Raw genomic sequence first — 27,205 nt, 5'->3', positions numbered from 1 at the left:
AGTGGGTTTTGCAGACCTACAGATATTTTAAAATAAAAGTTGTCACTCGCTCTTGACTTTGCTCTGATAAGGGACAAGTCCAATAAGACCACGTTTCGTACTGTACAGGTTACAAAATGAAATTTTGCAATATATATGTTTTTGCTTTTTTTTCCTAGTTTTGAAAAAGTTCGAGAAGGGATTCTTTTGAGTCTTTTTAGTCTGGCTTTTGGGTTGTTTTTTTTTTAAACACAATCTGAGCTGCCCCCTCATTAACATCTTGCCTACTGAACTAAACTGGTTATCATAGGAAGCAACGTAACTGCTACTAGGCTGACATTCCTTTTTGCCACACAGTCTTAAAAGCCCTGCCCAGAACCTGCTCCTTGAGGAGGGCACAGTCATCTGCTACAGCTGCCATGCCTTGGTAAGAGCCCGAGCACACAAGGCTAAGGACTCGGATCATTATTGCTGGTAAAGCCTTGAAACGTCTCCTTCCCATTTCTTCAGCTGAAAAACTGTAACATACTGGTTGACTCAGAAAAATGTCTCTTCAAAAGTGTCACTGGCCTTTCCTATCACAGACACAACCAGTACTGCAGCAGGAACTACCTCTGTTTTGTGTGACCATGTTTGTATGCTACACACCTACCACTGTGTCTCATGCCTGTATTTAACAGATTTATACACCTATATTTGACAAATTTAAACAGCAAGATCAAAATACAGAGAGTTGATAAAAACACTATTAATTGAGCAATGTACACCCAGAAGTTAATGTAAACATGCTTAGAGCCTTAGGAAAGGCCAGTCCTCCAGCTATCCCAATAAAAACCAGGTAACAAATATACCAACCTCCAGGGAATTTGTCAAATAGACTATGTTCTCCATGAGCACTGCACGTTCATCAAATTCCAGCTCCAGATCAAGAACACGTGAACCATTCTTCTCCAAATTTTCCTGACAGAGAAAAAAAAAAAAAAAGATTAAAACTCTCTAAATGCTGGAAGTAAAATGACGCTCCCAAATGACGAACTATCTACATTAGTCATGAAAAGAATAGGCTTTTAAATGCGAGAGCTCTCTGCTGGCACAACATGCTAACACAGGAGCAATAATTTTCTTGTAACAGGGTTTCTTCTGCAGGGAGTTAGTGACACTGATGGGAGGAGTAAGAGCAATTAGAACACATTTTTAATATAAAATTGAAAAGGTGTTTGACATTCACAGTTATTTATAATCCCTACTTAATGTGCAGGTTGAGAATTCGCAAAATAAGTCAGCATTTCAGTGGTATTTCACAGCAGGAAATTCAGTCTTATGACCTAGTTTAAAATAAAGGACAAGTATACAACAACTGGACATGTTCACAGCAGTCGTAAAACAAGTTCTCTGCAGGGAAATAACTACTTTATATGTTAACATAAAAGTAACTTAATTAGTCCAGAAAGCCAACAGCAACAGTCACAAGAGACAAATATTAAAGGCAATATAAAAACCACGTGAATTTTTTTTTTTTTTACTAAAACAGAACTTCCTCTTTGGAATTTAATCTGTCCCTTTCTTGCTTTCATATGCTGAGCCAGCTGTCTCCTTTGAAGCTCTGCTTTGTCAGACTCAGCATGACTGTGGTTTCCTGGTTTCCTTGTCAGTTTAATGTGAAAGATTCCCTGCATTAACACCAAATTGCTTCCCTTTGTAAATCACAAAGTTTCTTCTACATTTAAGTCCTCCTTTGACAAATAGGCAGCACAAGCAGAAATGCTCCTTGTACACTGGAACTGCTGAATAATTGGTTTGAGAAAAACACACCGACCTAGGAAGCCTGAGCTCAGATGTTTCTACACCTTCATGCAGCATTGCTTAGTGCTCTCTCAAAGCAAAGGGCGGATCAGTGGGTCAGCCTCGGCTCGCCCACCCCTGCCCTGCCTGCACCAGGACCGCCGACCACTGCCAGAGCAGGGACAGCGAAACCCAGGAGTGGCTCTGACCTAACACACCTGTCGAGTGAAAGCCCGTCTGAGCCTCCCCAGCTGTATCAGCTGATCTAACACGCCACTACATCTCTTTACAAACTCATACAGGAAGCTTCATAGCTCTCTGATCCTCTGAAGGCTTCTGAGCTACCATGAAAAGGAACAATCAGAACACCCACCCTGGAGAGGGGGCAAAAGAGCACCTCTGTCTATAAAATAAGACAAAACTTAGAAATAGAAGACTTCATTACATACAGTTTAAAAATGAAGCTACAGCTCAAGGAGAAATAAAAATACTGTTGTTACACTCATTATGATTTTTTCCATTACTAATCCCTCTCACAACTTCCACAGACCATGAGTAGAAGTCAAAAAGGTTTTTAAACCCTACTCTGCTCCCCTCCCTTTTTTAACTGAAATTTTGCTTATTCTTTGCTTCTTGGATCTTCCTAGCTGTTATATTGAATTTTTATTTGCAACAGCAAGCACAAAAGGGCTTCTTAAAAAAAATAAATAATGGAAGCCAATATTTTCATGGGCTTGTATGACACTGGGAAAATAATAATGAAGTAACAGAATATTAGTGATAAAAGCGTAAGAATGATACACAATGTTCATAGTTCCATTCGGGACTCAGAACAGTCCCTTTCTCCCTCCCTTAAACACAGTGCAATCGATTATCTCTAGCCTTGTTCTCAACTTTCAAACATTAAGCACTTATGTCTCCAGAGCACCTTATTCTCATTTCACCATGAAAAACTGGAGGCCAAATGCAATGCGTTTCAAATGCAGAGGAATCCACGTGTATTTGAAGCACAGATTATGTAAGCTGCAAAATACACAAGCCTCAACTAGACCATTAGTTCACCTAGGCTAAATCATGACAGATTTTTATTTTATCTTTCTTCCACAAACATCAAAGAAGTTTATAAAATCACAAAGATGCCAAAGAAGCAACGGGCAGAACGGAGACTGAAGTCAAATGTTAGCAGGAGATCCAGGAATGAAATAAAGGAAACAACAATACCCACAGACCAAGTTACAGATTGTCATCGCCTTTGCCCAACACGTTCATTCACAAAAGCTTTTTCTACACAAGAACTGTCCCTCTGACCCTTACCTTAATCATGGCAACAAAGGGCATAACTTTCTTCATATACTTCTTCAGCTCTGGCAAGGTGTTAAGCTCACTGGCAATTACTTTATTATCTGGCAGTTGACCTCCACTGACCTAAACATTGACGAACATCCATTAAAAAGTATAGGTATCATTAAAAAAACTCACCCTCTAATATCACATACCCTTTTTGCTTTCCCACAAATACCAGCAAGGCTTGTCATCACCATTGATTCCACATATAATTTTCCTCATCCCTTTGAAACATTTTAAAAGTATGATTTTAAAACTTTGACAAAAAAACCCAGATTACTACTACCATTCAGGCAACTCAGTATTATTCTGCATTTTCTTTATTCTTTCTGGTGGCTACATATTAATATACTTCAATTTCCTACCAGAATGTCAATGCCATCCCCAGCACAAACCCAGGCTGGGCAAGGAGGGGATGGAGAGCAGCCCCCCAGGAGAAGGACTTGGGGGGGTTGGGGGTGGAAAAGTGCCTGTGAGCCAGCACCATGCGCTGGCAGCCCAGAAAGGCAACGGTGTGCTGGGCTGTACTCAGAGCAGGGTGGGCAGCAGGGCAAGGGGGGGATTCTCCCCCTCTGCTCCGCAATGTGAGGCCCCCCTGCAGTGCTGAGAATAATAATAGAAGCTAACCACTTACAAAAAAAAAAACAAAAAAACCCACACACCCCACCACAACAGCCAACACCAAAAAAAATCCAGAATATGGGCCACTTTGTACTCAGATTGTCAAAATCAGTAAAGTCATACTGTTATATCAAGGACGTTCCTTGGGACATTTTCATTTATTACCAAAATTGATGGGACAGTCGTAAAAGCACAGAGAAAATTTAAACTATCTTGCTTTATATTTAATAATTTGGTTAACAAATTACAGCTTATAAGATTTTTATAGATAGAGAAAAAAAAGCCCATAAAGACGGCTGTAAGCAGCCCAAAGCCACAGGAAAGGGTGCCGACCTGGTAGTGCTTGCGCAGAACCGATAAGGTGGTGTGCTGCCAAGGCGGGTAGCTCTTTGCCACATAGATGGTACAGTGAGAGGGCTTCTGGGAAGGTTCTTTAGTACTTTTCTGAGGAAATAAAAAAAAAAAATTAGGAAGGAGTCCTGAGGCAATACAGAATTATCAAGTACACACACTTAGAAGGACGACGTAGCAGACTTCACCTTTCCTTTCACAGGGGCCAGGTAGTTCTTGAGACGGAGTCGGAGGTCGTGGGCCGCCTCCATGAGGTACTGAGAGGAGCGGATTAACACCTCATCCACAGGGCCTGCTGCCGGCCACGAGGCTCTCATGATGGAACCCGCCTTGGAGTAAAGGAAGAAATGACATGTGCTGCAATTAAAACACCTTCCTGTCTGGTGGGGTTTCAACCCACTGTGGCTTGACTGGAAACTGGAGCTCAGACAGGCCGAATCTCCGTGAGCACCCACCTCTAACCGGGCTGTGAAGGGGTGAGTATACAGCCAACAAGCACTTATTTGCAAGCGTGTGAAGGACCAGACATACAATTACACCTGCCAGATAGCTACATAACTTGAACTACAAGCACAAGGCACTTAAACCCCTAAATTTCATGCACAGCTGTAGGAATATTGCATTATTTGGGTCAATTTTAGATCACCCGTTTGTAAGTAGCCAACCCTTGCATTAAAGCTGTGTGTACCATCACAGCAAGAAGCTTACTCCATGTTCACTGTCCTATGGACAAGAAGCTATTACAGCTCTCCATATTATAAGACACATTTCTTCTACTTGTATATGAAAAACATCCATAAGCCTGACATGAGCCTTACTAAAGATCCACATCAAATGACAAAACCGCAGCACGAGTGAGTACCTTTCCCAGCAGTGACCAAATGTGCTCACACAAGTGGGGGCAGATAGGAGCCAGCAGCAGAGTCTGAACTTCAATGAACTGAAACACCAGCTCTCGGTGCATTCCTTCGATCGCCAGCTCACGGTATTTATCTTTTGCTGCCTGAAACAGAGCCAACACAACCATCATTAACACACTCCAGCTGCCACGGAGACACACTCAGAACACACACACACACACACACACAATTCTGTGCCTTCAGAGCATAAGCAGCTTAGAACTCGGTCACAGATTCTTACAAGAACTGTATTTTCTCAAAGCACCTGAGAGTGACTCTGTCAGGCGGCCATTTGATTTTTGCATTAATAGAGTACTTTTCAGGAAGTGTTTATTGGCACGGATATAAAAGACAAAAGTATCCACAACTGTGTATCAGGCACTATCATCCCAAAGAGCTTGCATAAAGATACTATTAAGTACTAAGAAAAAGGCAATGAATATGATCTATCATTATACATATAATTCAGCCTACTTAATCATATCCCTGAATATCATAAAGGAGCCACATAAAGGAGTCTCTGTAATTCAGTAAGTGAAGTGGCATGGTTCAGCAGACACTCTGGAGACATGGCTTATGGAGTGTATCAAAAAGCACTCTGCTCCCAAACAATTCTGTTGATGTATTAACTGGATTTCTTATGAAGGATTCCTTATTACAAAGGAGCTAAAGAAAGGAAACACTCTTTTTAATAGTGTCTTTTTTTAAGCAGCTTTTTGCTCATATTAGATATCAGGACTATTTGCAGCATCACAGTTGTCTTCCTCTGGACCTTTGTAAAACAACACAAACAGACCTTTATAATTTCAGATTTACTCCATTAAAGTACTCTTGTTTCTTGGCACAAGTCTGATGCCAGTTCAGCTGTATAATTAAGGATCAGAGACATCAGGATCAAAAGAAATCCACAAAGTAACAAATACCAAGTGTTAGTTTCTTGGTATTTCTCACCTAAAAAGAGACCTCTTACCTGAAATTCAAAGAAGCCAGTTTTCAGAGCTTCCTTAAACATCATCTTCTCGTAATTTTGGTCTGTCTTCATTATGCCTGCATTCATTTCACTGGGGAGGGGAGGGAGGCAAAATGAAAACATCAATATTGCATAGTCTACCCCACATAATGGCAACACTGTGGAAAACAGCACTATCAACATCACCAGTGCAGCACAACCCCATAACCTGTTCTGTAATGTTTTATGGAATTCATTGATTTGTAGAAAAAAATAACTACTGAGATGCTCTTTGCAAGAAAAAGAAAATGGACCAAACCGTATTATTAGCCTTTGTACGGTACCTGGCAAAGACCCTGTCGTTGAAGGTGCTGGCGGGACCGCCTCTCAGACTGTCTCTGTTGGCAATCATCTCCTTCACCCACTCCACCCATGTGTAGAGACGAAGAATACCAGCATCTGCCATGGCTTCCACAAAGTTGGCATCTTCAACGGTGTCTCCAGCATCAGCCAAGGCTAAACGCATGCCTGAAAGAAGCTGGATCAGCTAACAGGGCTGGCACACCGTTAGCTGGCAGACAGAGATGCAGGAGGCAGGGGCTCAGAATGGGTTACAACTAACTTCTCACTGTGAGTTAATAAAATGCAAAGTGAATTTACAAAGTGCCCGGCCAGCTGGAGAGAGAGGTCTCAAAGCACACACTTTACCCAGGAGAGGTACACTGCCCTCCCCGGGAAGGAAACCAGCCCGACACAAGAGCCAGGAGAGAGCACAATCGGGGTCTGACAGCCAAGAGCAGGCGTGAAGGACCTGGACCTACGGCACAGTGCGAGGCGAGGCTCCCTTCTGCGAACGTGGGAGAATGAGACAGGCACCCTTGGGGAGGGCTCAACCCCAGGAGCAGTTCCTGGTCAAAACGGGAATTGAGCCAACGTGCACCCCTGTTTTCTAAACAGAGTTCAGCCTTTTGAACAAGAACAGGCGGCAAGCGGTAGATTTATTGCAATTCAATACTCCAATAAACCCACAGCTCCTCTGAGAGCAGAACACTAATTTTAGTCAGTCTGGCATAATTGAAAACCAGATGCAGGTCAGAACATACTTACCGTCTGCTGAAAACTTGTCAACAGCTTGAGTTAGGGTAAGAAAGTTGCCTGTAGATTTAGACATCTGAAAAACACAAGAGTCTTTGTTTTCTCACACATCCACTCCCTTGCTGGATAAGCAAGAGACACAACAAGGCTTTGGGCACACCTGAAAGTACTTTCTCATGAATCACAGCAAAAGCAACTTGGCAAATCTGAACCGGGTCTCGTGGCAAAAGCAGATTCGACTTTACGAGCACTGCTCTAACCCCTGAACGTGGGAGCCGGCTCGCAGCGGGCACAGGCTGTCACCCCCCGGCCCCTGCACACCCCAGCACGGGGACGGGGCAGCTGCCTCCTGCATCGGCTGCGTGATGCCCAGACTCTGTCAGGCTTTGGAAAACGGGACACTCAAACCAAAATTTAATTCCAGAAATTACCTAAATTAAACTTATGTGTGTGTTTTCAGCTCATCCTGCATTTATTTTTCAAGGAGACCTCTGGTGGGGTTTTTTTTTGCTTCATGTTAGACAGTCTCCAAGGCCTAATTCCTAGGCCCAGGTACTTTTAATTAAATTTAATTTCAGTACTTGCATACATTAGTAAGTTATCAGCACAGACTTTTTCTTTTTACTGCAGTGCTTAATAAAGCTAAAATTTATTAAAAAAAAAACCAACCCTCTACATTCTATAGTACCCTAAAACTTAACAGAAATGCACCGAAATTTTTACTAAACTGCTGAAGCTATACAAGAGCAACTTATGAAAAGTGTTAGATAGAATTGGAGGAAAGAGAGGTCTTTATCTCTCATGAATGAAAATCTGGAGGGCACCAACGAAGAAGCTAGAATTTTCACTATTTCCTCCTCTTAAATTCTGAGACGGATTTTTCCAGACCGGCTGGCAAATGACTATTTTGACAACGACAAAAGCCATCTCATACATGAAACCTCACCATACCTTTTCAGAATTGAGGAGGAGATGTCCATTTGCTCTCACAGCTACTGGCCATTTTTCTCTGAAGACAAGATACAAAGCATTTGGCAAAGTAAATCACATTTTATCTTAAAAAAAGAACAAACATTTTATGTTCCAGTTGGGGATGAACACCTTAAGTGGAATTTTCAAAAAACATCAAGGGGGGTGTCTTAAAAAAATTAAGAAGTGTCTTTGAAGATGAAAAGAAGTACAGTGTAAGGGCTAGGGATTATTAGGGAGCACACACTGACAGCTACACCTTGTTCACCCCACCTCCCTCTGCCCAGCTGCGTTTCACTGACAGGCCAGGGACTGGCACTGCCCAGCACCCCACAGAGCCAGGGCCCATAATTCTCTACCAATAGAGGAAGCAGACAGCAAATTCCCCACCATCGTCTTGATTACGTGTCAGAAAACAGCTTTTTCTAAATACAGTTTTATACAACTCCTAAACAGAGGTTCAAGGAAATGCACACAGGGATCTGCATGCACGGAACGACATCCCTCTAAAAGCCCCGTGTGGCTGGCAAAGATCCTCAGCCTGCACTGCACAGTCCATGGGAGCATATACGTGTGTTTTAACAATCCTTGAGAAGTAATTAAGAAAACTCTATTATCATTAAGACACTTAAAATCTCAGTGCAGGAGTATAGTGCAACACTGGAAAATCCATAGGAGATATTTACAGAAGACATTTGACTTTTTTATAAAAAACAGGCCGATGAAAGCTAAATTTTTTTCACCACTTCTGTACATTTGCTTTTTCATGTGGCTACCTGAGCATTTCATACCTCCACAGAGAGCTAAAACAAATGGAAAATTGCATCACACACCACAACTCCAACATCAGCCGCATTTGGATTTAGCTTTAGATGCTAATACTCAGTATTCTATCCTCTCCCAAAGGAGGAAAAAAACCCTAAAGATACACCAACACTATTTCAGTATGTTTGTACACGTAGCCTCCAGAGCAGCACCAAGCCAAGGTTCTGTTTCATTAGGACCCATAAACCCTTCAGTTTGCTCTAGAGCTGAGAGAAACTGCCAAGTCACCCATGCTACATGCTAGAATTCCAGTGGTCAGAGCAGAGAGGCTTTCAGCAAGTCAGCTGAAGTCCTGTTATGCAGTTAGATTTCAGGTTTGCTTTAAATACTGTTCTAGAATTTGTATGCAAGCATCTTGCATCTTAAAATCTTTAATGGATTCTAGGAAAAAAAAAGGGAAATAATGGTAAGAAGCCTACTACAAACAACTGTAACAAAGCTGCAATGTGAAAGAATACATCTCCAACGGAATTCTGAATATCCTGCAGTCCCAAAGAGACAGTATCAAACGCACCAGAACTACAAACTCTCCAGCTTTATCTCCTGCACACCGGTTTGGCGTTATCTCCAAACTCACCTCTGATCTGACCACATAGCCACGTGGTTATAGAGGTAGTACGACAGATGATTTGGAACAAGATCTTTGCCAGAAACTCTGAGATCCACAGGATACCAAAACTCAAACTCCTCCTTTAGCTTGTCCAACTTTTCTCTTGGAATCTCCGTTTTAGGAAATGGAGCTGCCTTGAAGAAGATGTAATCCCAAACTTCTTTGCTCATTTGGTGTGCCCTGCACAGAATTAGTCCCATATTGAGATGTCAGTAAAAGTTCCTCCTGCACTCCACACAAGACAGCTTAGAACTGTTGATCATTCTCCCAACATACTCCATTCGATAAGCAAACACAGACACGGAGCACACAGGTACTTTGCCTGCGATCAGATCAGTCAAACATCAGAAACAAAGGCAGAGTGCTCAATTGCATGCCCTGCTTAAAACGCACTTTGGTATTTCCCAATGAAGGATGAAGACTCCCATTTTAAAAAAGCGATTAATAAGTAAAGATTAATCTTGAATGTCCTGGAAACCTGATCATTTCTTTACACACTCACTTCCCCCAGCACCACTTGTGACCTCGCCTGAATACTGACGCCCCTCGCGCCGGGTCACGCAGCCGTCCCTTCTGCCTGCACAGGAGCGCTGCTCCACAGCTCGAGGTCACCTACTGCTCTTTTACCACTTGGAATAGAATTAATCCACTCAAAATTAACCTTTACTGTAAACACATTTCACCAAGTACTAGAGGTAGGATCCACAGTTTTGAATGAAAACCCTGATGAGATGCAATTCAGACCCTAGTTCTGCAGCCACCGGCCTGCAATTGCAAAAATCCTTGTTTCTAACAGAGATTTTTATTCCTAGCTCCTTAGAATATCACTGGAGTCTATCACATACTACCTGCACACATTTCAAATTAAAGAATTTCAAATCAAAGTTTGCTGTTTGTTAACATCTGCTGAGGTGCTCTGGCCTGTATCATGCCAAGAAGGAAAGCATTCTGGACTCAGAGTACCTCCAGTGCACAGCGCACAAAGGACGGGCAATACCACCCGTCCAGGAAGAAGTCCCAGGTGCAGCAGTCGGCTGTTCTGGTTCTGGCAGTTCCTGTTTCTGCTCTAAATCACTGTGCTGCGCTGTAACAGCCTCTACGGTCGGTGCCAGAGACCGCTGTAACCGAATGGCGACTGATGATGCCCCATAAATCCCCTTTTACCTTACCCCAAAGTCTTAGTAAAAAGTGTTTGCTAACAGTATAAGAAAGTTGTTATCTACGTGCCTAAGAGTACACTCTAATTGTATATACTTAATTACATCAAATCTATAATTCAGCGCTAAGGATGCTCACTTCAAAGTCTGTTTCCAGACATGACTAGTATGGAGGTAGCCTCTCTCTAATTAGAGAGGTTGGAGCAAAATGAAAGCCTTGCCAAGTCTTTCAGAACTATTTCTGTTTGTAAGAATCTTTACTTTGGAAATGTTTTTCAGATTAGCTATAGTATCGAATAAGGTAAGTCCCAGTTCCAATGTGCAACCTACTCCAGAAAACAGCTCAGAAAACCCACAGAATTAGGGCCTAAGATTCAAGGCAAGATTGGAAGTGGGGTTTCTTCAACGCTAGACTAGTTGCAGTATCTCATCTCCCTGATCTCTATCACTGAAAGTTCACAACCACTCCAACCCAGAGGTCACAGAGCAGCCTTAGGAGGTATTTGGTACAAATGCCTTCTCACTCTTACTTTGAGGGCTTCCACATATGAGTTTTGGACAAAAGAAGGTTCTAAGAGAGTTATCAACTTCTAATACACTGACAAAAACTAAGTGCTTATCTTCTCACTTTATACACTGAAGCCCGCAATTGTTCACGGTTGCAAAGTGGTCTCCATAAGCAGACACTTCAGCAGCCACTGAAACCACTCTCTCAAAAACACCTGGCAAGGACCATTTCAAGGCAAGTCCAACAAATATTAAAAAAAGGTGATTTACTCTGCATACAGTTTGCTTTCAGGGGCACTCTTCCTCTCTCTTCTGCCCACCATACTCTTCTCTTCCCTTATTTCCCTTCTGCAGATTTGCTGTAACCTAACTAACAGCAGATTAACTTTTAACAACAAAAGCAAAGAATCAGCCTCCTTGTCAAGTCTTTGTCAAGAACTCAGGAGACAAGCACACCGAATGCAACTGACCCGCCCTCCCTACCTGATGCCCAGAGGAGATTCTCCTTGGCCCCTCAGGTTCCCTCCCTGCAGCAGGTGAGCCACCGTGTAATAGGCCATGTAGATAGTCGAGTCGGAGAGAGACTCGATCAGCCACTGCTCGTCCCAGGGCAGCCGGGTGCCTAGCAGAGATCGACACAGTCACAGCCACCCCTCTGCAGCACGACACTCAAGCACACATAAGCACTTTAGGACTTATGGTGGAACATACATATATATATACACACACACACACACATACACATGCAAGTATTCATGCTTATCCTTATCACAACTGTCAAACAAACCTCATTTGCTGTGTACTATAATGCAGTTATAGTGGCTGTCCCATGTCACAGGCCACACAAGATGAAGGCTAGTCAGAATTTAAGGAGAACACCCAAGAAATGGTATTAGTTCCTTCTTTTGGGGTCCCTCCCAAATCAATGCCCCAGGCAAAAAGCTACAGAGATGCTGCACAGAATCACCGTAGTAATGCAAAAGTAAAACTACCCCAGCCACATGTGTTTTCAAGAAAGTGCCTTCTCTGGGATGCTGGGGCAAGATGGGAGTTGGAATAATCATTCCACACTTACCTACACCACTCCGGATTCTAGGCAGCACTTAAGCCTTCCAAATGAAGGGATGAGTACATCCCTGTGAAGCACTGAGTGAGAGAGGAGTGGTTTGCCTACCTAAGCCATACGTCCTGGAGCATGCATGCTCTTGTAGCCAACCTAAAGTAGCTTCAAAATTCCTCCTAGTCTCTTCACAAAACCTGTAAGAAATAAGCTGTTATTCCTCACAGCCCCCCAGACCACCACCTGCAGCGGCAGGCGATCACTCCCCTTCACAGCCGCTTTCCTAACTTACGTCTCGAGATGTTTCAAGCACTCCGATGCCTGTTTCTTCCAGTTCACTTCACCATAATCTAAATACCTACGGTCAGGAAAAGTTTACTGTAATAAAGCAATCCACAAGTAGGACATAACTGGGCAGTAACTTTGTGACTACAGTTTTACTTCACTCACCACTGATCACAAAGGGCCACAACACATTCATCAGCGGACCTTGATGTAACTGGTTTCTCAGGCTCCATATAAATCATGGCTTCGCCCTAGGAGTTGAAAAGGCAATAAAAGATAAGATTTAAGTACTTAGAAAGTCTTCGAAATCCTTACATCTTGCTAAAAAACATCCTCTCCATTCTAATCTGTTTTACAGCATTTACTGCGTGGCTTTCACCACTGCACAGGCTCTCTGCCTCGGTATTCACTCCAGTAAAACGAGGGCAACGCATGACTCTGTACTTCTGAGGTATCAGTTCACATAATTTGTAAAGAATGTCTCCACGCATGACAAAAAGGAGGACAGAACATAAAATATTACTCATTGACTATGCTCCTACTGATTCAAACAGTTACTAGAAAATCCTGGAGGACATAAGAAGGGAAGAAGGTAACAAAAAATAAAACCGTGAGCTTTAGTTCTACCTTCACACACCACGTGTTCTGGTGCAGGATGAAGTGCTGTATTACAACCTGACCATAACAGTGTTGCAAGAAGGGAATATTGACTAAATAACTGAAGCATCTCCCACTTACAGTCCCCACCAGGAAAATCTTGTTAGAGAGCTGCTGTGATCATTGTTGGTTTAGCACTCCCTTCTCTGCACGAGCCCCAGGAACGGGGCGTCTGCACATCACAGACATCCTCTGTTGGCAGACCTGAAAAACACCGGCCACTCGGATCCCCCGCTGGCTGTGGGATCTTCCCAACTACACCAAAGGTTAAATAAGACCACCGCATCATTCCCTAGACAAGGTGATGGGATGAAGCAGGGAATAAGAGGTCCCTAATTAAGCTATTCATCCCGCTCAGTCCCAGAACACAAGGTCCTCCTTTTAGCAGGATTTCAAACTCCGTAGCAGTCCAGAGCACCACTGAGAGAACCACAGAACCAAAACAGAGGCTTCTTCACCAATTCTGCTACTGTGAAAAGGACCAAATGGATCATTTAGGAGAAACTGTGTGCATACTACCACATACATTATCCACCATCCTCTTCTGAATACATTTCTTGACTTCTTGAACCTTTTGTCCTTTGAATCCATCCACCAACATTACCTGTAAAAGATAAGTCACAGGAGTTTAATTTTTAAATTAACAAGAGATGTAGTAGCTCTTTAGATCAACATATAGTAACAGTTACCGCAATCTCTGACATGCAAAAAGAATAAAGGGGTGGGGGTTTTTTCATTAAAATACAGTCATCCTTACTCAAAATGAATGGGTATACATGTCAGCATGCACACAGGCAATCGAACACAGATATTCATCAATAAAAATTGTTGCCAGCTTACACAACAGCTGAGGAATACATCACAGCAAGCCACTACACCAGTAAAGACAGGAGGGGAAAAACAAAACCAAACCACCAACAACACACACACACCCCAGAAAACCCAAACACACCCCACACCAACTTGTTGCTCTTCTCATACCAGTTTCCAAATCAATACTTGTAACAAAACTGACCAACTCCCCAGGAGGTGATCACTTGCTAGGAAATCAGATTATAAATCTCAGTTTGCAGTCATACATTCCTCCATTCTCTTTCTTCAGTTCTGCATAACTGCAGAACCTGACTGCAGAAGTCTGAACAAAAAGTGGTCTGGGAAAAAAAACCTCCCTCTTCCATGCAGGTTTTTGTTGCATGGGTTTTTTTAAGTCTTTATCTTTATGTACTTTTTTTTCCTCCTACTCAAACTCAGCAAGAAAACACTTCTCAAAATCTTTTATTACTTACTCCCTCATAAAATGCTTTCAGGTACACTCTCTCCTTGGCCTCAGCAAGCTTCTCTCTGTCATTCTGGCTCTGGATTTTGAGTTCATCACAGACTGACTGAGCACAAAGGTTGCCATAGCCTGGGATCTCAATGATGGGCACCTGGGAATTAACAAAATCATGTCAGATATTCAGTTCAAATTATCTGTGTGTCAAAATCTACACAAATATTTGTTTCCCGGATTTCACAAGCTTCACTAGAAGGGATGTGTTGAAGGAAACACAGATAAGTATATCTGCTTGTTTGCAGTCCCCAGGCTGACGGGGGAGCCTGAACCAGGGATTATGAAGGGGGAAACAGCAGTCGTTACTTGTCACCTGACAGCGTTTGTGCTGCGCGGGCCAAAAGCAGCGTTAGCCAAAGAACCCTGACGGCAGCAGAAGCAGGTGCCAGGGCTGTGTCAGACCTCTGCTGTAGCGTGCTCCTCCGCACACCTGCGGCCTCTAACGCTGATCAAGTTACACAGGACTTAGACAGCATTAGTGCAATTCCACTCATCAAACCACCAGTTCCCAGCCGTGCCCTCCTACGAGCCATAACCCAGCTGCACTTCCCGAGGTGACACCGGTCCCAGGCCCTACCAGGACTGAAGCCAGCCCGGGGGAGTGAGGGTAACGCAGGACATCAGGGGGCCTCCCCCGTAACCTCTGTTTTCTAACAAAAACTGATTCAGCCAGGAGTCTGTGTTAACAGTAAGGGACTTGAACTCTTTGCACAGAACAGATACAGTAATAATCTGGCCTCTAAGGCTGCAAAATTTTCATCAACCAAAAGGTTACCAGTGTGATGCAATCCATTCTCCAAAATAGGAATTCCCACAAAAATTAATATTTTCCTGTATCTCTTAAGTATGGCACAGAATAACAAGCCTTGGTTGCAACCCCTCACAGACCAAATAGTACAGCTAAAGCAAAACATGAAAACTTTAAGTTTTTCAGGTCTTTCACCCGAGGACTTTAAATAGAAATCCTGGAACAGGTGGGCACAGCTCTTGGTGCACACCTCATCAGTGAATACAAAGGGACGTGTACGGCAGACGGACACATGTGAGTGTACTCACCGGTTCAAATGGCAGGACCATTTCATCTTTGATGCCATACTTCACCCTCATAGCCTTTCAAAGTTAGAAGAAAAAAGAATGCGATGTGGATAGAAGAAAAATGTTCTGGATTTAAAGGCTTTTATACATTCATAGGGGGGTTTTGTACATAATATTTTATTATAAAGCAGAAAAAGCCACTTCTCTGCCTTACCACCATTTCTCACACCAGAGTTTAATCCCCATCTCATTTCCAGGTGATTCTTTGTCAGAATTGTCTATATTTTTAAGAAGGGAAAAAGCAGTATTGCTCTACTCTGAAAACAAGTGGGACAAAAATTGAATTGCCAGGGATAGCTGTTCAGATGCTGATGTATTCTTGAAGCTGTAACAGGAACAATTCCTTTAAGTCTCATCTGAAATTCTTACAGAGGTCTTAATCTCATCTCTGGGAGTCATTTCCACAACAGGAATTTATTTCTATTTTACTGGTACTCTCCTCTACCTCAACATGCCGCAGAAGTTACACAATTCTCATCCAAAACTATTCTTGAAGTCTGAGCATAAACACCTATCCCAACCCAGCTGGTTTTAACTTAATTTATTTTTAATTACCTTGACTGCAAGTTAGTAATGGCAAAACTCCAGTTACAGGGAGTTCCACTTTTGACCCTCCGCGCTATGGAAAGGAAACAAACAGAAGCAGTTCAGTTAAACCAACCTGTTTTTTTTTCAAATCTCTCAGGGCTGCAATGTCATCCGGAGAATCAGAGGGAACACTTGTTACCACTCCAGTTCCTTGACAAAGATACAACAGGTAACAAGATTAGTCAACACGTACTGAGTGCACAGTGCCCATCAAAGAGGCTTTGGCAAGATGCTGCTGCCGAGTTACCTTTATCTTCCTTGATTGTGAGCATGGGAAGAACATATATAACTCTGTAGGTGGTGAGAGGCGCCGAAAGCGCAGCACCAAGAATCTCCTATGCAGGACAAAGAATATCATTACAATAAATAGCACTTTTTCAGACTAGCCAAATACTCTTTAAATTTGCTGGCATTCCTTACACATTGCAAATGAGTAAATTGAAAAATATATATGTAGTTAGATGAGGAGGAAGTACATATGAAAAGCAAGTGTGTACTGTTTGAGACAGTACATGAACTACCGGTAGAAAAGTCAAATACCAGATAAAGTAATTCAGATAAAGCAAAACTACTGCAGTGTAGAGTTGGAGTAAACAGCAAAACAGTTTGCCTCCAAATATCTGAAGCACATCAGCATCAAGACAGGAATGAATTGGGAAGCTGGTGTCAAAACCCAGACTAAACAAAGGCAGGAAAAACATATTGTCAAGACTGTTTATGCACTGACAAGAGGCAGTCTAGATGTTGCAGTTGTCTTCACCCTCTATAATTTGCCTGAATTCACATCATGTCTACTAGCTAAGAAACAAAAACTTTATTTTCTACTTGACCCTTCAAAGCAGGACGAAGAAAGACGGTGACAAGTTTCAGTGAATGGAGACAGTGATGTAAACAGCATGAAGATGCTTTGTATTAGGATGAACAAATGCCACCAGCTACACCTACTCAAAGCACAGAACTTAAGGATGGTAAATATCAAACCCACTAACGTTCAACTACTAAGCTAAGAAATTTCAGCATCAGCAAAAAGCCCTCTTCACATCACCCTTTCTAGCTATTTCTTTTTTCTGCCCCTTTCCATTACTCGCAGAGGAGTCATCGCTCTTCCCAGCGCCTCTAAAAACGTCACATTTGTTCACCCAGTCATGCTAAGGCAGCAGCCATGCATTTGTCCATGGGTAAGTGCATCAGGTTAATCTCCCAGCAGTAGTTGTAGCTCAGCTGCCAAGGAACCTCTCTTCTGATTGCTTGCTTAGTCACTAAACACTCCAAAGTTCCTGTAACAGCTCCTCTATTTTCTTTATCAATAGAATTCTACCCCCACCTTTGTAAGCATAACCTTCCCAGGAAGAGACAAGCCCAGCCAGCAAGCTGCAAGGCGCTTACTTCTCCCATCAGCTCCTTGACAACAGGTACGACTCCATTATCTTTTGTAAAGCCCTGGTAGGACATATTCCTGGCAGCTCTCTGGGTACAGATAAAAATATCCCCGGTCACAGTTTCAAAGCCGATGTACTTCATATCTGGGCGAACCCAGCAGTTGGTCTGTCCAAACATGGTCTCTGGTCTGAGCGTAGCAGCTACCAAGAAGATATTTTTTCCTCTTAAGCCACTGGGAGGAAAAAAAAGTATTTTACAAGTCACCAAAATAAAAACAGTCAGGGTAAGATACAGAACATGCTTTTAAGCTAATATGAACTTTTAAGTAACATTCCTAAGGGTTGAAAGTGGGTCATAAAGTTCTTTGTGGGTTTTTCATTTTCTGGGTTTTTTTTAAACTCCGATTTGAGTTCCACACAGCCTAGTGAACATAAGAGCTCAAAACAGAGACCAAGTCTTTGAAGTGACAGAAGTAACAGGGTGAAATTAAATTCTGCATTAGGCAAAACAGACTGTCTAATTTCACGGTCACTTCCAGCCATAAGATAGAACCTATTTGCCATTACAAATTCAAGACCTACCTTAATTTTGCAGGATAAGGATCCAACACCTTCATTTTTATTAGCGTATATTCCTGAGGCCCAACACCCTACAATTCACAAACAACGCAGCAATCAATACATAGCATTGACTCAGGCAGTAAAGAAAATAAATCCTATTCGGTAGGAACCTAACCCAAATGCTCTTTAAGCTACTGATGCTTTCTTCAGAGTAAATCATATTTCCATTGATACAAATGGCGGTGTGCTAAAACGCAGGCCAGAGAGACACGTTATACTTTACCACTCCATCCAAAAATTTACTTGTCACTGCCACTATCTCAGCAATATATGAGTTAGTAACAGCTGATTTGTTGTTTCAACAGATAGAAAATGATAGGATGTAGTGATGCTGCTGGCACAAATTGCCAAATAATCACAGAAAACAGCTGCTGTGGAAAGTACTATGCACAGTTCAAGACAAATATTCTCAATAGAGGAGCTCATTCAATTTTCACACTTACTGACAACTGAGAACCAATAACTCTATGAACAATATATATTTTGCTCCGAGATACAATTTATTTTTTCATTCAGAATTTAAGATCATAGGCAATACATTAAAAAGTCCATTAAAAATACTACCTCTCCTGTTTGCCTGTCATGATCCATGCAAGGCTGTCCGTCTTTTGGAGAATAAATTGTGTATCTAGAAAAAGTAGTAGCTTTAGTAGCAAATACATTTAGTAGCAAATACAACGTGTAGAGCAAGAGAGGGAAAAAAAATCTTTATGAAAAAGAGACCACTTAATGATATTTTCATATTTTGTGTAAATCTGTTTCCACCAATGCCAACGTTCAGTTTTTGCAAGAGCTTTCAGTACTGGCCCTATTTTGCTTTGAATAGAAAAACTAAGAGGCACACAATCTCACACACTTTGCTGGCACAATAAATACCTCCTTTACCATGTCTAGTGGAACACGGAAATAAAAGGATCCCAGTTTGATCTAAGTTATAAGCACGTTCTAGAGACCTGTCACGGGGCTCTGTCTTTGGTAAAGCTGAGCTTATCCATATTCACAATAAACTCAGAGTGGAGTGGTAGGCTTACCGTTTCCCAAACTTAATTTTATTTCTTTCCTTTAATGTAAGAAACTGCCATCGAACAAAGGAATCATAATACGGATTAACATCTGTGGTGATGAAAGAACGGCGCCAATCCACCTGGAAATGTGTAAGAGCCTCTGGTAAGTAAATACAATAAAGAAATTCAAGGAACCTCACAATAGCAAAACTATTCATTTTTAAAATAAAAATGTTTATCTCCAAAAAAATAATGCAAGTACATATCACACAAAGGGTCCATGCTTTAAAACATAAATATGAATAAAACATAGCTGCCCCTTCCCTGGGAGGGCTCAAGGCCGGGTTGGACGGGGCTTTGGGCAACTTGGGCTAGTGAAAGGTGTCCCTGCCCGGGGCAGGGGGTGGCACTGGAGGGGCTTTACAGTCCCTCCCCACCCAAACCCTCCCGTGCAGTCTGTGTGCACACTCTCTGTCACAGACACGATGTCAAAGACTCGATGGCCCTGTCCGCTGACAAATTTCGAAGATTTTGTATCAGTTTTAACCAATCACTCAAGCTAAATTTCAGCACTGCCTCATTTCATAATCTCTACCAGTCTTTGTTTTTTAAAATCTGCTGTTAGTAGCACAAGCATCTTTAACTAATGTCACGTCATTACTCTTCCTAAAACTATGGAACAGTTAGCTAATATGGAAATCAGAAGTGAAAGTCATAATGCCTTTATTCAATTCTTGTTCTCAGTCGTGAACATTGCACAGGGTATGAGCACTATATAAGAAAGTGCTTAATTATCACCCAAGGCTATTAAAAGGTTAAATTAATAATTCCATAAATATGAGAAACATTTCTAGAATAATGTTATTATCCAGAAAGTCTCAAAGGAGAAGCAACATACCCATACACATACCACCACCACAAGTACAGCTGCTCTCACAACCCGGTTTTGGAGTTCATACGGTTACCTTCAGTCCCATGCTTTTCAGGTCCTGGACAGCAAGGGGAGGGAAATACTCCAGCCAGTGCTCAGCCTCAGAAAAACTGACGACTTCTTCATCAGAGAGACCCAAAGACTTCATGATTCCCCACTGGTACTTGGAGGAGCCAGTCTTGGCAGCAGCCTTGCTCTGAAAAGACAACCGCGGTGAGGAGAAAGCGCATGTCCTCGTGCTCACGAGAGTCATGCGCTCGGGAGCAGCTTCTCTATTAACGTTACCGCTTCTATTTCCAGATCTACAAGTTAATACAAATATTCTAGCACCCTTTCTCTAGCAGTGAAGACTGATGATTAGTTTCTGAGCTACACCATTTCCGAGCTTGTACCCAGCTGTACATACACTACCCCCCTCCGACGCCCCTGCAGAAAGGGTGTGTGCCACGGGAGACTGGCAAGAAGCGACCTGCTCAGACAAGGCGGGGCTTTCCCCGTGAGGAGGTGGAGCATCCTGCCCTACATCCTTGTATCGGAAACCTTTTCTGCTGTTACTTTGCTCATATTACTTTTTCCAGCTATTGTCCTCCGAGTGTCTCACGTCCATACCCAACAGCAACTCACTACCCCCGGGAGCAGCAGGGTCGCACCCTCTGTCGATGCCGAGCAGACAGAACCCCAGATCTAAGGCTTCCAGCGTAACCATCTCTTTAGCGTAAACAATATACACAACATCATCTCTAAATTTTTCCTAGACTTGATTCTTCTCCTTGTTTTGCGATACTCACAAAGTCATAAATCTCATTTAAATACCTGATAAGCCAAACTAGTCCGGGTGACTTTACTTACGTATCTAGCCAGAACAGGCTAGATACCAACGTACAGGAGAATAATCAGAATAGTAGGTGCATACATCCCCTACCTCTGAGAAAGCAGGGTTATTTCCTACAACTTGTTTGTGAACGCTTTGTGCAGGGAAGAAAAAAAAAAGAAAAAAATCAGAGTATTACTCTGGATGGTCTCATTTTTTTCAGGAAACTATCAAACAGCGCCCCAGCTCACCACCAAGATTTCATGCATTACAACGGTATCTCTGGAACCATGCAGCTGATGCATTTTTTTCAAGTCTACCTGAAAAGTACCCAGCTATCTTGGAAAAAAACGATCAAAATATTTGTGCCACAGGTTTCTCCAAGTGCAAAGGAAGAAAAACCCATAATGCACACTTTGAAGCTTTGAGAGCACAGCTACCAGTCCAGAAGGTCTTTGGTTTGCTCACCTTTTTGCCTTTTGCTTTGTCTTTGATGATAATTTCTTCTTCTTTTTTAGCAGAATTTTCTTCCTCCTCCTCCTCCTCATCAGGAAATTCAGGTGGGCAGCCATATAGTTCCATTTCTCTTTTTAGCTTATCTGCACAAGCCTAAATAGAGTTAGGAGTAGTCTATCAGCACCTTTCTGTGGCAGTGGCTTCCATCATAGCTACAGAGAGCTTTTTACTGATAACACTCTGCATTCCTCTACAATGCTTTAAGCTTTTTCTGGAGACCGCATTAAGTTTTAGAAGATCTTGCAACCTCGAGAACACCTGCCATGGCAGGAAGAGGCGTGCAGTGAGGATTTTCTTGCAAATGAAAAAATACAACAGGTGAACTTGTTTCTAAAGCATTTTATTTTCTAGAAAGTGATAATGTACAGTTCAAGCACAACACATCTTTACCACAGATTCAGATTTTGACTAGATTAACATGATGCTCACGATGCGTAAGCAACGCTCTCAGTAGTTGTAAGTATAAAAAACATCAGAAAAAGCCCTTAGTAACTCAAAACATCTTACCTTTATAGGCATCCCAGTGCAGTGCAGGCCAAACGGAAACAAGCAGTTCTTTCCCTTTAGCCTCTGGTACCCAACTGCAAACTATATGAAGTAGAAAAATGAAACAGAAGAAACAAGAATGGCATAAGGGTAAGCTGGTGCCCTTCTTGAAAAACAGTGCAAATCCTTTAACATGAAACTTCTAAAAGATAGATGCAGCCAACGGCATCCAGGAAACAATTAACAGAAAAGGTGGTGAAACTGGATTTTGTCATCAGATCTGCCACTGCCTGACTGCATAAGCACAAGATTTCCTAATTTTCAGGGGGCTGTTTTTGACTAGAGAAGAATGGGGGCAAAGAAAAGATCAGCTTTGTGGAATCCTATCCACTAGTACCTAAAACCTGTTAGTTAACACACAGGTAACAGAGCACAGCAGTCACAAACAAAAGAGACAGTAAGCTTTCTTGGGAAGCGTGTGCCATTTAGCAGCACCTCCTAAAAATCTCGGCAAATCTTAAAAAAATGAATAGAGGACACCTGTGGTCTAGTCTCCTAGAATTAAAGTAATGAGTGGCATTTATCTTCAACCAGCAATATTTCCACTGAAAATATGGGAAAAAAAGAAAGTTTGAATAAACCATTATTGAATCTATGAAGTACTCTAAGAAGGCACTCTTAGCTCAAACTTTAACTACAAATCTAGCTGTTGTTCTAGATTAGTGTTTAAAGGTATTGGCAAAGGAAAGTTCTTACCTCACATTTAGATAAAGAAAATGTGTGTCCCAGGTGAAGGCGGCCGTTCATGTAGGGATAAGGAAAGGTAACAAAGTACTTTCCTTGGCTGAGAAGAAATTCAGAGAATTATAACATGTAATTAGATTTTTAAATGACCATCAGAAGATGCACAAATAAAACAGTTAACTGGTATGTTCACCTATTATCAGCCCACTGTGACATTAAAATAATATTTTCCCTGCCAGTAACATGAGCCTTTGATTTTAAAGAACTGATATACGAACAGGTTTTTTCACCTTCAAAATAAACAAGCAAACAAAAAAACCCAAACACACAAAAGAAAAAACCCACCTAGAACTGACATCACAAAGAACTTCTAAATAGATATAACATCTTCCCAAAGGTAGCAAATTCTAATCCTGCTTCTGTAAATTAATTACTGCAAAGGCTTAGTCATTTGTTTAATCTCCCACTAAGTTCAGACATTTTAGTGGCACACTGCAAATAATTACTCATTTCACAGTGATATATTGTTGCACAGCGTTCTGATTAGGTCTTCTATTGTTGTAACGTGACCTCTCAAAGCAACTCAGGTAATATCTGGATTTTTAGGACACTGCAAATTTCTACCTCCACCTTTACTCTCTACTCTGTGCCGTGTCCTTTCCCTTCAGACACTGCCACTGATGTATAAACATGGATAAATAAAGGCCAAGTCATTCCTTTGCTTGCAAAATATTACAACTTAAGAAGCTGCCACTGGTGACACCACTTCGGTTGTTACCTTGGTTTAGTCTGACTTTTCCACACAACAAATAACTGACCTCACACTGCCGAGGTCGCTGCTGTTTCAGTCAGAGAGCTCCCCAGAGGACTGAGGCTAAAGCCCCTCTCTCCGACCCGAGAGGAGCCGCGCTCCTGGCGTGCAAGGCACCTCCCCAGGGCCTAGCTTAAACCAGCTTCGCGGGGCTCCTCTGGGGCAGGAGCACAACCAGGAGTTAAACATTTGTTCCGAATCCCGCAGCACGCTGCTCCTTCCCCCAGCCCTGCTCCACCCTCCCGCGGGGTCCTGGCCCAGGCAGCTCGCCACAGAGGAACCCAAGGAGGGAACCCAAGGTTAAGGCTCAGCAGCTGCTCGGGCACCTCAGCAGAACGTACCTGCCACACGGAGAGCAAACAGAGCCTGAACCAGCACTACACGTCCTGGGACTTTAGAACCACCAACTTGAGAAAGCTGAGAACAGTTATGAAACCAGCCAGGTGCGGGAGAATTTAAGCAAAGCAATCAGCACCTTCCACAATCAACAGACAGCAGCTCCGGGATATTCTACCACAAGCCCAGAAAGCCATTATAAAACAAAATGTTATGTTGACCAACACCAGCATAGATTACAAGTAGAATGCTCTATTAAAAAAATCCTTAAGATGTAAGAAAACCACGATAAAATCCACAGCAGTTGAAATGAATTATAGAAGAGGCAAATACTAAAAAGGCAAGGAAAAACCCAGATAAACCTCAGTACAGATTCAAGCACAGAGATGATGGCAACAAGAGGGGTTCTTCCTTTTATTTTAACAAAATAAAAGAACAAAGGTGGCCCTACCACTGGCATTATTACATGGAAACAGCAGAAAACAAGAGATGGTTCAGACATAGTCCCTCTACACACACAGTGAAATTACATTAGCAGAGGAAGCTTCAAGTAAAGAATCAAAACCACAACAAATGCAGTGACTAGAACTGAAGTTAGAGAACTTCATAGTCAATAAAAAACTTTGGATAATATTAAAAAATATATATCAGGAGCACTGTCAGCCATTAAAACAACCTGAGAAGATCTGTGGTGGAATTCCATTCTTTTTAAATAAGGGTTAGATTCTTTTCCTAGGGAGTCTCCTCTAGTCCAAACAGGAATTATATCAAAGAATTTATTGAAGTCTGAGTTTTGGAAAAGGCCAACCATATTACAAGACATCTCTCATGGCCCATTTTCTCTGAATGACTGTGAGCGTTAATAATGATACAGATATTCCTGCTCTCACTTCCTATGATTGAGTGGTGCATGAACAGCACAGATCTCTTCTAGCAGTTCCATCTACACTGCAGTAGATATTTACCAGCTCAACACAAGAAAAAATATTGTTATAACAGTTTCACTTACAAGTGTTATCATGGTAACACCAAAATTTCATCTTAAATTGCTCCATATTGTAAAACTGACCTACTACTTTCATTTTCAGTCAGAAACTAAGTATTAATTACAGTCTTAAATTTCAACCTATAAGGAAGTGAATACTTAAAGCACAGATTGCATTGTAAGTTTTAAAAAAGAGTTCTACCACATGAGCAACACACTCCCACACAACAGTTTTTATTACACCTCCTAATTCAGCACTCAAAACTTCTGACCTATTTGGGTCCCTCATTTTTCACTCAGTCCTGGGACTAATTTTGCTGGAGCTGCAGATCACAGCAGAAGCACAAACTGAAGCTCAACAATGAAGAGGCTCGCGGGACAAAACCCTGCCACATGGACTAGAAGCAGCCACAGTGCCTCACCCGAGGAACAGCAGTGACCACACTCCTGGCCCTCATCCACTTCTACACAAAATAAACCAGGCTGGCCTACATCAGGACCCAAAATATTTGTTTAGCAATTTTCTTTTCTCAGCGAAGCAGAGCAAGGACACACCTTCCTTCAGATAAAGGAGTGGTCCTTCCTAACTGGGAGAGTAAAAGCCTCCCACTAGCAAGGGCTCAGGCATCACACCGAGAAGCCTCTTCCATGTCAAACAGTAGAAGGCACCAAAGAGAATCCAATTTGAAGATCCCAGAAGGTACTGATACTACCAGAGAACGAGGAAAAGGCTTTCTTCATCCTATTGGAACTCAGCCAACACATGCTCACCACTGGTTCATTTCGTCAGCTACAGAAGTGCCAACTTAATGCATATGTAAGTGCCTCCAGATGGTCCAAGAACACTATTTGTTCAAAACAGGCCACTTTTTTCCCCCTGGGGTTTTGAAGGAAAAAAGTTATTTTGAAAAGACATTTCAAGCAGTTCAAGATAAAAACCTGTAAAAAAACGTGATGATACCTCTTTTGGTTCTGCCCATCCGAAGCATCAGTCTCAAAGATTCGCTCATCATCCCACTTTTGCTGGATCTCTTTTTCAATTTTCTTCAGGAAATCAACTTTTGCTGTCCCTTTACGCTCCTGTTAAACAGAAAAAGGAAGAAAACTCTGGTTTAACGGGCTAACAAATACAGAATTGTATTATATTACAGACCACTCCTGAAGTCTTTTTGTTATGGGCAAGCATTTCACTGGACTCCATGACACTGCAGCAGAATCTCACAAGAGCATCGTTAACATGATTGATGTTCAGACTGCGTAAGTTTGTATCCTTGAGATTCAGCCTTTCCAAACAAGATCAAAAATCCGCAGGAAAGTGTTAACAACATTTTTCCAAGGCAAAGGACTCTACAGTAGCCAACATAACATGCACACACTAACAAACTGACCATCTCACCAATAACAAACTCGGAGGTATCTGAGTTGGGGAGGTAGAATTGGGATATAAATTGTCAAGAGAAAACACCCCATGGAATTCCATTTCTGTTCCAGACTCTTTATAAAGCCCATGTAATGTTTCTTCATCTTGCTGTACATTAAGTGGGAACAGTACTTCCTACGCCAGGAGAGCCTGGCATACAACTCTAATTGTAGCTTACAAAGAGAGCTCTTCAGGTAAAGTATTTTAAACGACTTTAAATTCCATCAGTGTTTAACCACCACCATTAAGCGTTAAACATTCCTTCTCCTTATTCTTTTATCGTACAACATATGGCAAGTGCTAAGGGGTGCATGCACTAGGGATACCTCAGTCGTAAAGCCTGGCACACACGAAGTTGGAGGACTGGGTGGGTTTTTTCCCCCAAGATCAAGGCACTGTGGGGCAGAAGTTGTGCCTGCCTTTACTCATACAGGCAAAAAGAAATGTGATTAATCACGGAAGTACAACAGCAAACCTCAAGGTAACTTTACAAGGAAAGCAAGGACACTACAAAAACTTAATGAAAGGCTCTAACTCATGCCAAGCGCTTTAATCACCGGTCTCTTCCTCCCCCGTGGCACTGAATCATCCACCCCAGCGCGGCTCTACCATTTTACCAATTATTATGCCGCCCGTAGAGCCACGAGAGCGGTGCGGGCTTTCAAAGCGCGTAAACTCCCCGGAAATACCGGCGGCGGAACCGACTGGGGAACACCAGGTGTCGGGGAAGTGCGGCGACTCCCACGCACTGTGTGGTCTGGCAGGCGCTGAGTGGCCTTGAGTAGTTGGAGCGAATTTTGAGAGCTTTGTGTTCCTGAAACCCGTAATTAAGATGCTGTTCTTCAGAGCAGAACAATTAAGGGGATTGTTTCTTCTTTGCTAACTTCTTAATTTATCCACAGGTGTATACCAGCGGATATTGGTAGCTGATATTTTTGTACTGTGTGTGCTGACAAAGCTGTTGACTTTTTTTTTCTCTCCCCTCTAGAGATCTGTTCTTTTGCAAAATAGCGTTACCCGCTTTGGCATTTCTTACTGTGCGTTTTTTAAAGAAGGTT

The 27,205-nt window shown here is 42.2% G+C and overlaps 1 protein-coding gene across 1 annotated transcript in view; it reads right to left on the bottom strand.

Moving 5' to 3' along the window:
• Positions 1 to 26,746, bottom strand: part of LARS (leucyl-tRNA synthetase) — a 31,060-nt gene extending 4,314 nt beyond the window's left edge. Inside the window, exons 1-29 of the mRNA XM_026857982.1 lie at positions 26,683 to 26,746; positions 25,689 to 25,807; positions 22,608 to 22,695; positions 21,873 to 21,953; positions 21,318 to 21,458; positions 20,073 to 20,234; positions 19,135 to 19,247; positions 18,668 to 18,731; positions 18,065 to 18,132; positions 17,490 to 17,715; positions 16,351 to 16,438; positions 16,177 to 16,253; positions 15,477 to 15,530; positions 14,377 to 14,517; positions 13,617 to 13,694; positions 12,599 to 12,684; positions 12,441 to 12,506; positions 12,263 to 12,345; positions 11,572 to 11,710; positions 9,392 to 9,604; positions 7,972 to 8,029; positions 7,033 to 7,096; positions 6,270 to 6,453; positions 5,947 to 6,037; positions 4,940 to 5,080; positions 4,266 to 4,406; positions 4,060 to 4,170; positions 3,076 to 3,186; positions 835 to 939 (exon numbers count right to left, since the gene is read on the bottom strand). Coding sequence (XP_026713783.1) covers positions 835 to 939; positions 3,076 to 3,186; positions 4,060 to 4,170; positions 4,266 to 4,406; positions 4,940 to 5,080; positions 5,947 to 6,037; positions 6,270 to 6,453; positions 7,033 to 7,096; positions 7,972 to 8,029; positions 9,392 to 9,604; positions 11,572 to 11,710; positions 12,263 to 12,345; positions 12,441 to 12,506; positions 12,599 to 12,684; positions 13,617 to 13,694; positions 14,377 to 14,517; positions 15,477 to 15,530; positions 16,177 to 16,253; positions 16,351 to 16,438; positions 17,490 to 17,715; positions 18,065 to 18,132; positions 18,668 to 18,731; positions 19,135 to 19,247; positions 20,073 to 20,234; positions 21,318 to 21,458; positions 21,873 to 21,953; positions 22,608 to 22,658 — 2,937 coding nt within the window. The 5' untranslated portion in view covers positions 22,659 to 22,695; positions 25,689 to 25,807; positions 26,683 to 26,746. The remainder of the gene's footprint in view (positions 1 to 834; positions 940 to 3,075; positions 3,187 to 4,059; positions 4,171 to 4,265; positions 4,407 to 4,939; positions 5,081 to 5,946; positions 6,038 to 6,269; positions 6,454 to 7,032; positions 7,097 to 7,971; positions 8,030 to 9,391; positions 9,605 to 11,571; positions 11,711 to 12,262; positions 12,346 to 12,440; positions 12,507 to 12,598; positions 12,685 to 13,616; positions 13,695 to 14,376; positions 14,518 to 15,476; positions 15,531 to 16,176; positions 16,254 to 16,350; positions 16,439 to 17,489; positions 17,716 to 18,064; positions 18,133 to 18,667; positions 18,732 to 19,134; positions 19,248 to 20,072; positions 20,235 to 21,317; positions 21,459 to 21,872; positions 21,954 to 22,607; positions 22,696 to 25,688; positions 25,808 to 26,682) is intronic.
• Between the last annotated feature and the right edge of the window lie 459 nt (positions 26,747 to 27,205).

The sequence above is a fragment of the Athene cunicularia genome (assembly GCF_003259725.1).
Source record: "Athene cunicularia isolate RWA chromosome 13 unlocalized genomic scaffold, athCun1 chr13_part1, whole genome shotgun sequence".
Classification (NCBI taxonomy): Eukaryota; Metazoa; Chordata; class Aves; order Strigiformes; family Strigidae; genus Athene; species Athene cunicularia.
This window is presented reverse-complemented; position numbering and strand designations above follow the sequence as displayed.